Source organism: Brienomyrus brachyistius, chromosome 11 (genome assembly GCF_023856365.1).
Source record: "Brienomyrus brachyistius isolate T26 chromosome 11, BBRACH_0.4, whole genome shotgun sequence".
Taxonomy (NCBI): Eukaryota; Metazoa; Chordata; class Actinopteri; order Osteoglossiformes; family Mormyridae; genus Brienomyrus; species Brienomyrus brachyistius.
The window spans coordinates 8730674-8744884 of NC_064543.1; the positions used below are offsets into that span (position 1 = coordinate 8730674).

Here is a 14211-nt window from a genome sequence, read left to right on the forward strand (position 1 = left end):
GCCTTAATTCTATTAGCATGACAAAGCTGCTGTGAAATGGACACGCTTGGTTTGGGGAGCACTGACGGCTGGGGGCTTTTTTGGGAAGGGGGGGCTTGGGAATGGGATTTACGCGGGCCGACGTCAGCCCCCATAGGCTGCCTGGCGCGCGGCTTTTGTGTGCTCGCTGCTGAGGCCGCTGGCCGGAGCGCGACCAATCAGGGGAGTGGAATGACGGCTCATCAGCCAACAGGGGGTGGGCCTGGCCAGGGGGTACCGCCAGGGGGCCAGTAACACTGGGGACTGGGTCTCTCACATCAGGGTACAGGCCTGCTAACAACGCAGTCCCTTCACCAGGAATTATTTCATTTCTTTGCCTGTTTACGCTTGTATTTAGAGCTGAATGTAACGTATAGTTGTAGCGATTTATTCTGTCGGTTATTTCAGAGGGAACTACAACAGCCCCCCCTCCCTGGGACTTAGTTATCAAGTTTGTAGATCTTCAGGTTTCAGGGTCTTTGTCTTTCACCAGCCCTCTACCAGCTGCTGGGTGGCGTCTTCTAATCAGTGTCATAAAGCCCCCCACCCCCACACTCACACAATCACTTTGCACTCATTAAGCCCCTCACAGGATTTTGCCGAGTTGATTGACGCATAAAAGTCACTCAGGATCAAATAAGAAGATTATGGAGAGTATCTGCCTTTGAGTGTCTTCGTCGGCTTGCTGTTTGAGGGCCCAGGAAGGCGTCAGGCTGGGCCTTCAGGACATGCTGTTTGTCCTACAGCTAATGAGCTGGATCTGAGTGTAATACCCAGGTTTCCATAAGATGTTTCCATTATGTGGCAGAATCCCATAATACCACATGTATTAGCAGAGAGCTTCAGGCATTGCGTTTTCAAGCCGTGGCGTGCTATGGGAGAGTAGGCCTCTCTGGTGTTTGTGAGGATGAGCTTCAGTAATTGTCTTGCAGCATTCTTTTCCTCTTTCATTGCGTGCAGAAAAGCTCCCAAGCGATTGAGCACAGGGTGGGCGGGGCCTTTGGTCACACGGGCGGCTCATTCGCTTTCCTGTCCTGAACCTCACCGCCCTCTCTGTGTGGGGCAGATTTGGCACTTGTCAGCTGAAGCAGGGATTTATCTGTCCCCCCCCCCCCCCCCCCAGAGAGAAAGATCCGTAAGAAACACAGGGGCAGGAATCACATTGATATGTTGGAAGCGACCATCCCTATGCGGCCTAACAACACGTCAGCTGTTGTCACTGAGCAGAGTCTGAAAGTAACACTCATGTGGATTCTCTTCACAGTAACGGTGCCATGTGTCCAGGAGTGATTCGCGGTCCTTTTTGGATCTTTTTGTTCCACCGGCCGTGGTCTCGTAGTTCTTCGGCAAATGAATAATGATTTTTTGTACTGGGGTGAAGTGTGTAAGAGCGTCCCCCCCCCCCCCCCAGCAGTGTGAAGTATACAAGTTGTACTTGGGGAGCTTCCTCGTGGGACCAGGCTGTGAACTCGCAGACCTCAGCAGTGGTTGACCCCACATGGGCCTCTCGCTATCTCACTGATGCCCACCTCTCTTTTTCAGATATATTCACCTGACCACACCAGCAGCAGCTTTCCTTCCAATCCTTCCACACCTGTGGGCTCGCCATCGCCCCTCGCTGGCACAGCCGGAACAACAGGTACAGTGAAAAGACGGTCATTGGGACACCATTGTTACACAGAGCACTCATCGCCCTACAGTCAGCAGTCTATATGGCCACCACCCTACTCAGTCATTGCTTAATATGGTCATTATTTCACACAGTCATCGTTCCGCGCGGTCATCGGTCCACACAGTCATTGCTTTATATGGTTACCACCTTACTCGGTCATCACATAAAGCCATCATTCCATGCAGTCATCGCCCTGAAGTCAGCAGACCACACAGTCATCATTCTATATGGTCACCACCTGACTGAGTCATTGCTACATACGGTCATCAGTCCCACAGTCATCGCTTGGCACGGTCATCGGTCCACAGTCATCAATATATATGGTCACCACCCTACTTAGTCATTGCTCCATATGGTCATTATTCCACACAGTCATTGCGCCATATGATCATTATCCCACAGTCATCGCTCCGCATGGTCATCGGTTCACGCATTCATCACTTTATATGGTCACCTCCCTACTCAGTCATCAGTCCATACATTCATGATTACATACAGTCATCACCCTAAAGTCAGCAGACCACACAGTCATCATTCTGTATGGTCACCACCTGACTCAGTCATCGCTCCATATGGTCATCAATCCACACAGTCATCGCTTCGCACGGTCATCAGTCCTGACAGTCATCACTCTATATGGTCACACCCTTACACCCCTCATTGCTCCATATGATCATAAAGTCACACAGTCATCGCTCCACACAGTCATCGGTCCACGCAGTCACTGCCTTATACATTTATTACTCCATACAGTCATCACTCATCACGGTCATTGCTCCATATATCACCACCCTACACAGTCATCACTCCATACAGTCATTGCCTTACACAGATATCTCTCCACATGGTTATCACCCTACTCAGTCATTACTCCACATGCTCATCGAACCACATAGTTACTAGTGCATCTCTCCCCACAATTATTGCTCCAGACAGTCATCATTCCAGACAGTCATCTATCCACAGTGTCATCAATCTACACGGTCATCGCCACACAATAGTCATCATCTTACATAATTTTCAGACTCATCACAACTCTCACTGCGCAACACACTCATCACTAACTACATACAGATTATGTATGTTTGAAATAGCTCGGTCAGCCTTCAGATCTGTGTCTATAGATTCTGTTTTTTTAACATTATTATTGGGAAATGCTGGTGAGCTTTGAAGGTGTCAGGTGAGGGCAACATTTTCAGAGGGCTCTGTGTTTACTTGCTAATGCTGTATAATAATATAAATCATAGGGCTCCGAGCCCTGGGCCCTTGGCTGCCTCCTTTGCTGCTTGGCCAGCTGCTGCACATTTGTCACGAGCAAGCCGACTTCCCTGACGTGCCCAAACGCCACACCGCGGGACGGGGTTGCGGCAGCAGGAATGCCGAACGCAAGGGAAAAAATGGCCAGTGAGCAGTTGTGTTGAGCCCGTGCTTGATGTGGGGGGACAGCTGTCATTGAAGTGCGGGGCTCCGTCTTCAGCTGTTGCTCCCATGGAGCCGTGGTGGGGGGGCCGGGCGCCGGGAGTGGGCTCTGTTGTCGTCTCTCGCGCCCGACTTTTTTCACCCGTGGCTGTGTGCCAGATGTGATCATGTGATCACTTGTGTTGACTGGATCCTCCTCACAGTCCCCACATCCTACTGTGACACTGCCCCAGGGGCTGAACCTGCCAGCCGTTCCCAGGAGAACCTGGTCGTCCCTGTGTACTGGGCATGGATCTGCTTGCTCAAGGATGGTCCATTTAATTAGTTGTTATGGTGCTAAAAGCTATGAACAATGCTGTATCACCTGCTGTTCTGCTACCTGACCTAAGGGTACCAACCGCCAACCTTCATATGGTGCCTGTGCTCAGTGCATTTGTGTAGGGCCTGTGCTCGGCGCGCGCGCGTAGGGCCTGTGCTCGGTGTGTGTGTGCGTGCGGTGCCTGTGCTAGGAATTTGTGCGCAGTCCTTGTGCTCAGTGTGTGATGCCTGTGCATGGTGGCTGCCTCTTTTCTCTCCATCAGACGTCCCTTAAATCCAGCCTGAAAGGAATATGTTCCTCTCCGCCAAAAAAAAAAAGGCTAAATGGAGCATAGTCTGACCACTGTCACAGCAACTACTTATGGTTTTCTTTGTACAAAAGCTAAAGTATAACTATTAAAAATAAAATGAAAGATGTCTGCATACCTAGCTGAGTGCACGCTAAAGGCTGGTTGAGTCACCACTAAAAATTGTTTTCCATTTAGCCGTTTTTTTCCTGATAATAATTAAAACTTGAAATATTTGCTTGGTTGTGTTATCCTTTGATCCTCTGTTTGTTTTTGAAGTATTAAATTAAAAGAGAGCTGTATTTATGGGACTGTGCGGATTTTGGCACGATATTCAGATTAACCTTAAGTACATCCATCTGTTCATTAGGGCCGGCCCTTAATACAGTCATAATTACTCATTTCCATCGGTGGTGCGGTTCAGACGGTCCCTGTTTCAAGTTGGTCCGAGAAATCCAGACTGATTTTTCAAGCCCTAGCGCAGTCAGGCTGTAGGTATTAAAGCTCCCCCGCCATTCACGCGAGGGCCGAGAGCAGCCCGCCCCCCCATCTCCCGTCCACAAGCTATTTTTAATAGCCTTTTAATTAAAGGCTTTTTTTTTTCCCTTACGGTTTCTTGCGTCGTATAAAAGTTCCTCAGATGTGGCCTGTGCTCTGGTGCTGGGTTGGGGCCGCCCCCCCCCTCCCCCTTTCAGGGTGGGGGAGAGAGAGGGGGGACTAAAAGGTCCCGATGAACAGGTCCGCCTGGTTTTCTGGAGGAAATGGAGGACAGGAGGCCCCTAGACATGAGCTTTGTGTGAAACAGGCAGCCGCCACTGAAGCCTGACATGCTTGCATGTCCAGCGTGAGGCGCTAATGAGCGCAAGGCCCACCTCTCACATCCGGTGCACCGGCCTGGCTGCGCTCACGGCCCCCGTGCCGCGCCGTGTCCGTTTGGCCCTATGCGCCCTTCCCAGGCAGAGCTTCCCGAAGAGCCGCGGCAAGCAGAACAGGGCCGCCCCCCCCCCCCCCGACTCCCCCAGCCCCACTCGCATTGTTCTGCCTGGCCTCGTCGTCGTTAGCTCATTAACGAGCGGATGCATTGCATGTCCTGCTCGGCTGCGGATGGAGCCGGTGGGAGCAGTCCACCCACTCGCTTGGCGGGACGTAGGCCAGCCGTAGGAAGCCGGGGGGTGGGGGGTGGGGGGTGGTGGGGGGGCACACAAAGAGTCACCGGGCTGGACAGGATGCAGGAAATAAACAGTGGAGTTTGGAGCCCCAAGGTGCGGCGTGTTGATAGCAGCTGTCCGGCTGGCCGGTCGCTTCGTCGTCGGGGCTAACAGCAGCCTCTCTCCCTGCAGGATCCAGCCAGTGGCCCCGAGCTGCTGGCCAGACCCCCCCCATCCCCTGGCTATGAGAGCTCCCTGCACTCCCTGGTAAGGCTCCGTCATCCCGCCCCCCCAAATTCCCGAGCACTTTTTAATGAACAGGGACAAAGCCGATTGGGTTAGCAGAGGGCAGCGATGGGGGAATCACACGCGAGGGGGTACCATTACACAGACGAACAATACCTGTCCCCCTGGGTGTGTCACCCGCCATCTGTTCCCCGGTCCCCCTGGCCGGCTGCAGACAGCTGTGCCTCTCCCCACCCCCCAGTCCTGCCACGGCTCCAGAATTCCTGGGATGACTTGGGAACAGAAACTCTAACACTGGAGATTACCAAGCCCTTCACTGTGCATTCCCACCTTCGCGCGCTGGGATAAATATCTGCATGCAGGATCTGTCTGCCAGTCGTCATTTAATTTTTATTTAGTGCCCCCCATCACCCAAACATGCACCCCGGTGGATGATCCCGGCAGCGGAGAGGGCCGTACGATCCCGCAGTGTCCTGAACGTCTTCTTACTCTCTCCTGTTCCCTGTCTCGACTCAGAAAAGCCGAGTCCATCAGCAGCTCCATGAGCATCTGCAGGGTGCCATGTCTTTCTTAAAGGATGTTTGCGAGGTACCGCTTCACCCATCACGCGTGTGACGCCCCTCCACCCCGTCTCGACCCCCCTGTTCGCCACGCCTGGCCCCCCCGTCTGATCACCTCGCCGACTCCGCACATTACAAGAGATGTCTGCCTGTCTGTCTGGTGCCATTTCAGCTGCCCTGTAACGATCGCCCTCAGTGTCAGGATGCTGTGGGCGTCTCTCCTCTCAGACTCTCAGATTCCCCCCCCCCCCCCCCCCCCAGAATCGTCGTTTCCCCCCCACTCACTGTGCTTTTTGTTTGTCCATTTTGCTTATGTTTTGTGTCTCCACGGTTTACCTCCATCCTTATTATGGCTCCGTGTTCGTCAGTCATTATCTTCATCACCACCCGTGTCCTGTATTGGCATCGGGACGCACTTTTTAATGCCCCCCTCCCCCCCCCCCCCCCCCAGTCGCGGATGGAGGACCGCCTGGACCGGCTAGATGATGCCATCCACGTCCTGCAGAAGCACGCTGGCGCCTCCAGTGGCCTCCCCGGGGACATACACGGGCTCCTGGGCCAGACACACAACGGGCCAGTGGCGTCCATGGCAGCGAACTACCCCGCGTCTGCGCTGGCCGCCAGCCGCACTGCCGCCATGGTAACCACCCCTCCATGCCGTCACATTCAGCACGATGGGAACTCATATGCGCTGACAGCGTCGGGGTAAATTTACAGAAAATTTACGGATGTTTTTGCAGCGGGGGGGTACAGCGGTTTGTGGCGTCTTACAAAAAAAGGTAAAGTGGAACTGTAATTCTTTTATCGGTTACACTATATGATTCTGAGCTCCATAAAATTTTTCCCATGAAGCAAAGCTGTATATCAAATGGAGAAAACGCAGAATAGACATCAGAGCATCTGTGTATCTGTGCGTGGATCCAAGGGGGCTGTTATTACAAACACTGGCCACCTACTCACACGTCTTGTTTTCAGTTTTCTGCTTGTAAAGCCTGTGTGTGTGTGTGTGTTATGTGTGTGTGTGTGTGTTATGTGTGTGTGTGTGTATGAGGGCAGAAAATCTGGCGACCAATAAAACAGCCATGTGCAGAAACCGAGTCTTTCCTATGGAGGACAGTTTAGCTTATACTTGCATTTTTTCCAGATGTGTCACGGCTGGCAGAAGCCTTTTCCCCCCTTGAAGTTGAATATACAGAGTGAATGGGAAAAGCAGGCTGCGCGGGCTAAGGTTTCACGCGCTGTTCTGGAAAACGCTGGGGGGGTGAGCTCCGTCAGGGGCTGTCGGCTGTGGCCAAGGAGAGCACAGAAACGCCGGCTGTTTACGCTCCCACCGCCTCAACCCCCCCCCCCCCTTTTTAAGGAGAAAGAGGATTTGTGCACAGCTGTAGTGGAAGTAACAACTTAGGAAACAATTTTTAGATTAATCCCTGGGCGGCTGAAAATAATTCAGTCCGTCTTATTTCCCGAAATGTGAAAATCAGTCGTGAAGAGTGGGCAGACTCGGCTGGGTGCAGGATTAAGATCTTTTTGGATTAAACGTGTTTTTGAAAGTAGAATTGATCCACTCTGGAGGTGGGTAGAGGAGAGGTGCCTCTCTGGGGACCCACTTGTGTCCGGAGTGGCATTCAGGCTGGGAAAACAAGCAGCGGGGAAGCAGAGAGGGGAAGCCTGTGCCGTGAATGTCATTAACGGCCTGAAGCTGGAATGTGGTCATTTCACCTGCAGCTGGACCGACGCTGGCTTAGGCGACACTGTGAGGGCTGTCTGTGTTTAACGCAGATGTGGGGCAGTTTTAAAATAACCACACATGGTGCAGGCAAGAGGAAGAAAAGCAGAAAGGCAGGACTGAGCAATCCCACACCAGCCAAAGTCTCCCCCTCAAGAAAGCTCTGTCAAAACATGGCTGCCCTTAATGAATGGGAGGCATGTCTACGTTATTTTTTTCTTGACCATGTTTCTAGAAATATTCATCCTGTCTTAACATTGAGGTGCCATTTAATGGTGACAAGATATTCACGGTCTCTGTAGCGTTTATGACTCTGCACTGTTGGCTTGCTGTAGCCCTGCTGCCTTCGGTTAGGAAGGTTGGTTTGTTCTGCAGTAGAGGAGCAGAAATGCCCGCCTGGCCTTCGAGAGACACGGCCTGTGTGAAGCAGGGCTCCGCTTAGATAAACACCCCTCTGATTTCTGCTCGCTTCCCAGCCAAAGGGTGACATCTTAAATGCGCCCCCCCCAATATCGCGGAACTGTGGCTCAGCTGTATGATAATCAAGCAGGATTATAAAACGGCAGAGCTCCTTCCTGGCCATGCGGAGCGTCAAGGCCTCACAGCTTGCCTGGCCCTGCATCCCCCAAATGGACCCCCACCACCAGCGCCCCCCCCCCAAAGACAAAGACACTTGTTTGGACACCTGTTGAGAGCACAGAGATTAGCCCTGGAAGAAGCTGGGGGAGGGAGTTTGGGGCGCCGAGGTTAACAGAGGCCAACAGTGACTTGTAATCACATTCCTTCAGAAAAAGGAAAGCGGGAGGGTGGGGGGGGGGGGGGCTCCTTACCAGCAACGCTGTGCTCCTTTCAACCTCGCATGTGTTCCCCAAAAATGAAACCAGAGAGCCCAGGGACACATGATAATCCCGCCGAGGACTGACACGGCAGTGCAGGTTTTCTAGTGGGGGCTGGCAAGCTCCCAGCAACCCCCCCCCAGTGTGGAAACTGGGAAACCATGCTCTGTTTTTAATTTAAAGGGGCTGGTTTAAAAGGGTGCCATTAAAATAAACTGTTCGTTGAGTATTCACAGTATAAGCTTTGAAGATTATAAATATGGCCGACACTCCAGAAGTCAAGAACTTCACCAGAGAGACCAGAAATGTTACTATAAAGACCATAATTAACATACCTTTCACAGTTTCTTTCTATCATATTCAATGAATATAGCATTAGCGGCTATGTGACCATTTTTTCTTGAAAATAAAAATCGTTCCTTTAAGTGCATGAAAAAGAAAATCAGACATATTGGCAAGAAAAAAAGTCAAAGTCAAATAAGTCAAAAACTTATTTTACTTGTTGTCCAAGGCAAATGAGCCTTTGTTAGATGTAGCGTGTGACTAGCCAGGCTACAAATCGTTCCTTGGGTATACAGGGCTAGTCGCTTGGCTCTCCTGCTCCCCCTAGTGCTAATACTGGACATTAACACATTCTGTCCATGCCAAGTCATCCAGCTCCCACATTTCCTCAAACTATTACAATGAATGTTTTCCTTTAAGTGTCGCAAATTAAACTTTTGGCTGGATTTTTTTTTTTTTTTTTTTTTGTATGATTTATCATTCAGTACATGCACCGCGGTGTTGAATAGAGTTTTCACTTGGCTGCGAAAGGTACGATGCTCCGAGCGACTTTCACAGTTTAATCACGGTTAGCTCCTGCCATCTCTGACCTCCAGCGCTCACCGGTCCCTCTGTTTGTCTTCGCGCCGGCAGGGAGGACCTCACCGTGACGAAGCTTCCAGTCTTAACAATCACACCGGCCTGCCCAGCACTGCCCCCGCTACCAGCACCGACGTCAACCATCAGGCAGATGGCTTCAGAGGTCAGCCCCCCGGCTCCACCGATGCCCCCCCACCCAGTATAAACAAGTATCCATGGCATTGCTCAGAAGACTGAAAAAAAAAAATACATTCGGATAGTGTTTGCTGCTTCTCTCGCTGCGTGAATAATGGCGCCGTTCAAAGCTCTTCTGGGCTGCCTGGGAAGCATTTCCAGCGTGTCCACAATGTGCGGAGGCACAGCTGGCTGCGTGTTGGGCTGAGCTATCCTGCCCTTTGTCCTAGGTCTCGGAACATCCCTGCCCACTCAAGGTGCCCTCAAGGTGGAGAAGCAAGACAAGGACGATATGCAGGACCACTCGTCCGACGACCTGAAGTCCGACGACGAGAGCGATAAGAGGGACGTGAAGACTCCCAGGGGAGGGACCCGAACCAGGTAGAGCTCCTTTTCCTGCTGGGTGGAGGTGTTTAGAGCCAACGTGGTTGCAGCGGTGGGCTGACGCGTTTCCCGGCCTCGCTCCACAGCAGTATCAACGAGGACGAGGACCTGAACCCCGAGCAGAAGGCGGAGCGTGAGCGGGAGCGCAGGATGGCCAACAATGCGCGGGAGCGGCTGCGCGTGCGCGACATCAACGAGGCCTTCAAGGAGCTGGGCCGCATGTGCCAGCTGCACCTGAAGAGCGAGAAGCCGCAGACCAAGCTGCTGATCCTGCACCAGGCCGTGGCCGTCATCCTCAGCCTGGAGCAGCAAGTGCGAGGTCAGTGCGCCGGCCCGACTGAGAGAGCCGCGGCCCCCGCGGGATGGGGGCAGGCCCAGAAGCCTGCTATGGTCACCTCGTTCTGTGGTCTTTCAGGATCTAACTCCAAACTTTCTTCTCCCACCCACAGAGAGGAATCTAAACCCCAAAGCGGCCTGTCTTAAGAGGAGAGAAGAGGAGAAAGTGTCCGGTGTGTCTGTGGACCCCCAGCAGGCCCATTCGGGGGTGCACCCCAGCCTGGCCGACACAGCCAACCCTATGGGCCACCTTTGAGCAGCCTCTAGGTACCCCCGCTTGCTGCCTCCCATCTGTCCGTTCCACTCAGCTTAGCCTGTGAGAAACAGGAAGACGTTGCTTTATTTATTCGTGCAGTCTAGGTTACATTTCACTTGCACCACACTATTTCTGTTTCTTAAAGAGGAATATCTGTCGTTCTCTCTGAAGGTGCGTGTTTTTGTGGAATGATTGCCTGTAACCCGAACACTTCATGTTTCGTTCTCTCCTATAGATGACATCATCTAGATCTGTATGATAAAGAATGGCTGACCTTGCTTCCTGAGGACAGACAGGACTCACGTTCGTGACACAAAATTTGAGAAGACAAACCACTTGAAGCAAAAATCCAGCAAAAGCAATCCTGAGATTGAGTAAAACTGGCGGCTCCCTCCCCCTGCGAAGATTCCACCCCCCTCCCCCCCCAAGTTGATCAGCGAATTTCTGCCCACGAGTAAAAACTTGAGCACATATCACTCTGTTTGCACGCGGCGTGTCGAATCTGAACAATCGGAGGTCGAGGAGATCCTCCCTCCTCCAGTTGTGGAAGACATGGACTTGTGCCTAAACTGAATTGACGAATGCATTGTAATCACATTTGTTTGTTTTTGTTTTTTTATTTATTGTGTTACTGAGGTTTAAGAAAAAAAAACAGTCTGTGTCTACAGGGAAAGTTATGACGTCGCTTTTAGAGGCAAATGATGTTTCAGGCGATTTCCTGTCGACCAGGGCCCTGGTCCGTCTCACAAAGTACCAGACATCTGTCCTGTCCCATCTGACTGGGCCAGACAGCTGGACCAGGAAGTTTGTACATTTTATTATTACTTTTTAACCAGTTCAGGCTGAGAAATGAATTTCCCATCTGAGAATTTATGGCGCAGACCATTGTTTTAAAGAAAAATGCATATTAAATTCATTCCACAAATTTCAGCAAGTAGCCGAAACATACTTAACTTGTCGTTTGTGTAGTACAGTCCATGCAGGATGCTACTAGACCGACTGTTACTGTCGACAGCTGGAGCGACATGCCAACATGGCACCGTTCGTTTATGAGTACAGCAGGGAAATGCTTCCCCAAGGACGATGAGCTGTGGTTCTCTGCAAAGGTCAACTGAAAGGTCAAATACAATCTGGATTTTTTTTTTATAATAATGATATTAATAATAGCCCCTGTTCGAAGACGGGCCCATGCATTATCCCAGTATTACCACACAGGTGCAACTGGAGTGCAAACTTCATTTTGCACAAGTATTTTAAAAGCCCTGGGTGGGGGTTGATGGAGCGCCTCGCCGGTTCTGCTGAACCTGGTGGAGAGCACCGAGCCCCTCGATGGCCGGCAGGGTGGGCCGCTCGGGTTAGGGCACCGCGTTCTGTCTCCAACCCCCAGGTACCGCTAGGAGCCACTTAAGCGGATCAGAAGCGGCAGAGAGAGCGAAGGCTTTAGCGCCCCCTGGCTGCGTAAAGGAACCCTAACGTCGTCTTATTCCTTTGCCATATAGTGTTCGGTGTAAGAGAAAAAAACATATTGCTGTTTCCGCCGTTTGTTTTATATGTTTGCTTTTTGCCCTCTGGTCATGTGAGCGACCTCGGCCAAGCTTCTACCCCAACTTTCCGGCCTTCCGTCACGCCGTTTGCACTATCAGAGCTCACCAACATGTAAGCGAAACCATGACCATTGCCTCATCTGGCCTGAGTTCAAGCATCGCATCATTATCTTGCTGTCAAAAAAAAAAAACAGAAAAATACATACTTATGTACGTCAAGTTCTTTTTTTTTATTTGTAATTATAAACAAATAATACTTTCTAGGCTTCATAGAAAAGCTTGTAATGTCCAGTGTGGAATGAGCAGATGGAGATTCTAAGTTATTTAGAATGGCTTTGGACTGTTGTTGTTCTTTGTTTGTTTGTTTGTTTGTTTCATTTAAGCAGCAAAATACTAAACACTTAATACACTTTTAAAGAGTGCTGGGAGAGCTGTGTGCAGAAGGGCCCCTTAGTGCAAGGTACAGCTAGGGGACATAAGAATCAGACAGGCCGCCCCCCCCCCCCCCCCCCCCCCCCCCGTCCTTCCGCCCCTGCTTGGACAGACAGCGAAACGATGAACAAAAGCAGTTTTGAACATACATTCATTTCTCTTTTTATATCAAGATCTGCTGAGGAAAAAGAGTGGTAGATGCTTTCATCTTGCTAATTTGTCTGTGTGTGTGTGTGTGTGTGTGTGTGTGTGTGTGTGTGTGTGTGTGCGCGCAGACTTCATGCTCTTTTGGTTTTGCTTTCCTCTTCTGGCTCTGCATTCAGCGAGGTTCTCTGCATTCGGCGTCTTCCGTCGTCAAACGAGGCTGCCACGTTCGGAATAACAATCAGCTAAATAAAGGAACAAACGCTTCTATAAATAACGCTGAGGCAGGTGGCTAAGAAAGACACGTTCGCTAGGCCCCGCCCCTTAAGAATATACTGACGGGGACAGCGGCACGCGGCCCCTTTCCCTCCACTGTAGGTGTAGCCTTGTTCTACCTTTCAGTATTCTGAGCTTCAAGATGTTTCCAGAACATGGGTTTCTGTTTCACTCCCAGGCCTGAAGTCCCCCACCCTTTCCATTTTTCGTGTTTTTCGTGTTTTTCGTTCTTGATTTTGTTTCTTTGTAATTGTTTTGGCTTTGTTACGCTTCAGCATTTGCCCACAAGCTTTCCTCCATGAATATAAAAAATATATTGAATTAAAAAAAAAAAAACATTTGGCTTATTTTTACTGTAGTTAGTCTTTTATACAATAATCTTGTAAGAAAGTTTCTTGAATTCTAAATATTACTCTTTCTAGATTTTTGAAATCAAAAGTTTTCAGTAAAAAAAAAAAGTTTCTTACTTTATTTTACTATATTAGGTAGTAAAGATGTAGGGTTATTTACCATAACCTGTCCATTATTATCAGAAATTTACAAATAGCAACCTAAAGAACATAGTAGGATTGTAGTTGCAGTCTAGTATGTATGGGGTATTGTAACAAGCTCAGTGGTTCAGATGGTGTGCTTCTCATCTAGGTCTCCAGCCTCCACTCTCGGTTGATTAAAGACTCGTACCTGTGTCAAAATTCAAGGTATTGTTGATGCACATCACGACGCCAGCTGCAAGAAGTTCAATGGTTTCTGTCTCTGTAACAGGAAAAAATATGTATATAACATTTATGTAGCAATAAATGTGCCATTTTTTTAACAAAACTGTATGAGCCGTTCTTTTCGTTCTTTTGCGATGTTATCCGCCATCTTTCTTTCTCCGGAATGTCGTTGTTTCCGTGTCTGTGTTTGTTTGACTCTCGACTGCCGCCCTGTCACATGCTACGTGCCTCTCAAGCCAATAGTCATATCCATCCCCCCATCCTTTGTTTTTTTTTCCTCTCTTTGCCCTTTGACCCTGAACTTAATCGTGCCCAGACGAGCGCTATACGATGGAGAGAAGGTGAGGGCATGCAGAATTAGCTTTTAACAATTATAGCGTCACAAAAATATCATGGAACGTTATTCTATGCTCGGGACCTGTTTCTTCAGATGTTTATCATTGCGAATCACACATGCTGTGTATGATTAGAAAACGTCTGCATGTCGCACAGTGACAGCGGACAGGGGTCCCTCAGTTTCGAAAGGGCACCTGTAATTGCCCCATCCCTCTTTTCGCTGTTAAGTCCCGGGCGAAACTCTTCACTGGACAAATGGTCATGTTCACCCCCCTCAGCTCTCCGGCACACTGGGGTAACTGAACACACACAGAGACTGAGGGAAAAGGACAGCATTTTCTACAACGAGCCAGGACTAATTTCACAAGCAGTCAAATCGTTTGTTGCACTGATTTTATAATTATGTAAAAATGCACAATCTTTTGTTTGCTGTAATGGGTCTAATTACTATTAATCAACAATTGCTGAACTACTGCTTAACCAGTATGACAGGCTTAAAAATGTTTGTTCTCCACAATGATA

General features: G+C 50.0%; 1 protein-coding gene across 1 annotated transcript in view; it reads left to right on the forward strand.

The window, feature by feature from the left end:
* LOC125751616 (transcription factor 12-like) overlaps positions 1-13456 on the forward strand; it is an 80567-nt gene extending 67111 nt beyond the window's left edge. The window contains 10 exon segments of the mRNA XM_049030663.1: positions 1561-1657; positions 5055-5089; positions 5091-5129; positions 5625-5696; positions 6120-6308; positions 9146-9254; positions 9496-9646; positions 9736-9968; positions 10099-10252; positions 10477-13456. Coding sequence (XP_048886620.1) covers positions 1561-1657; positions 5055-5089; positions 5091-5129; positions 5625-5696; positions 6120-6308; positions 9146-9254; positions 9496-9646; positions 9736-9968; positions 10099-10241 — 1068 coding nt within the window. The 3' untranslated portion in view covers positions 10242-10252; positions 10477-13456.
* Positions 13457-14211: the final 755 nt, after the last annotated feature.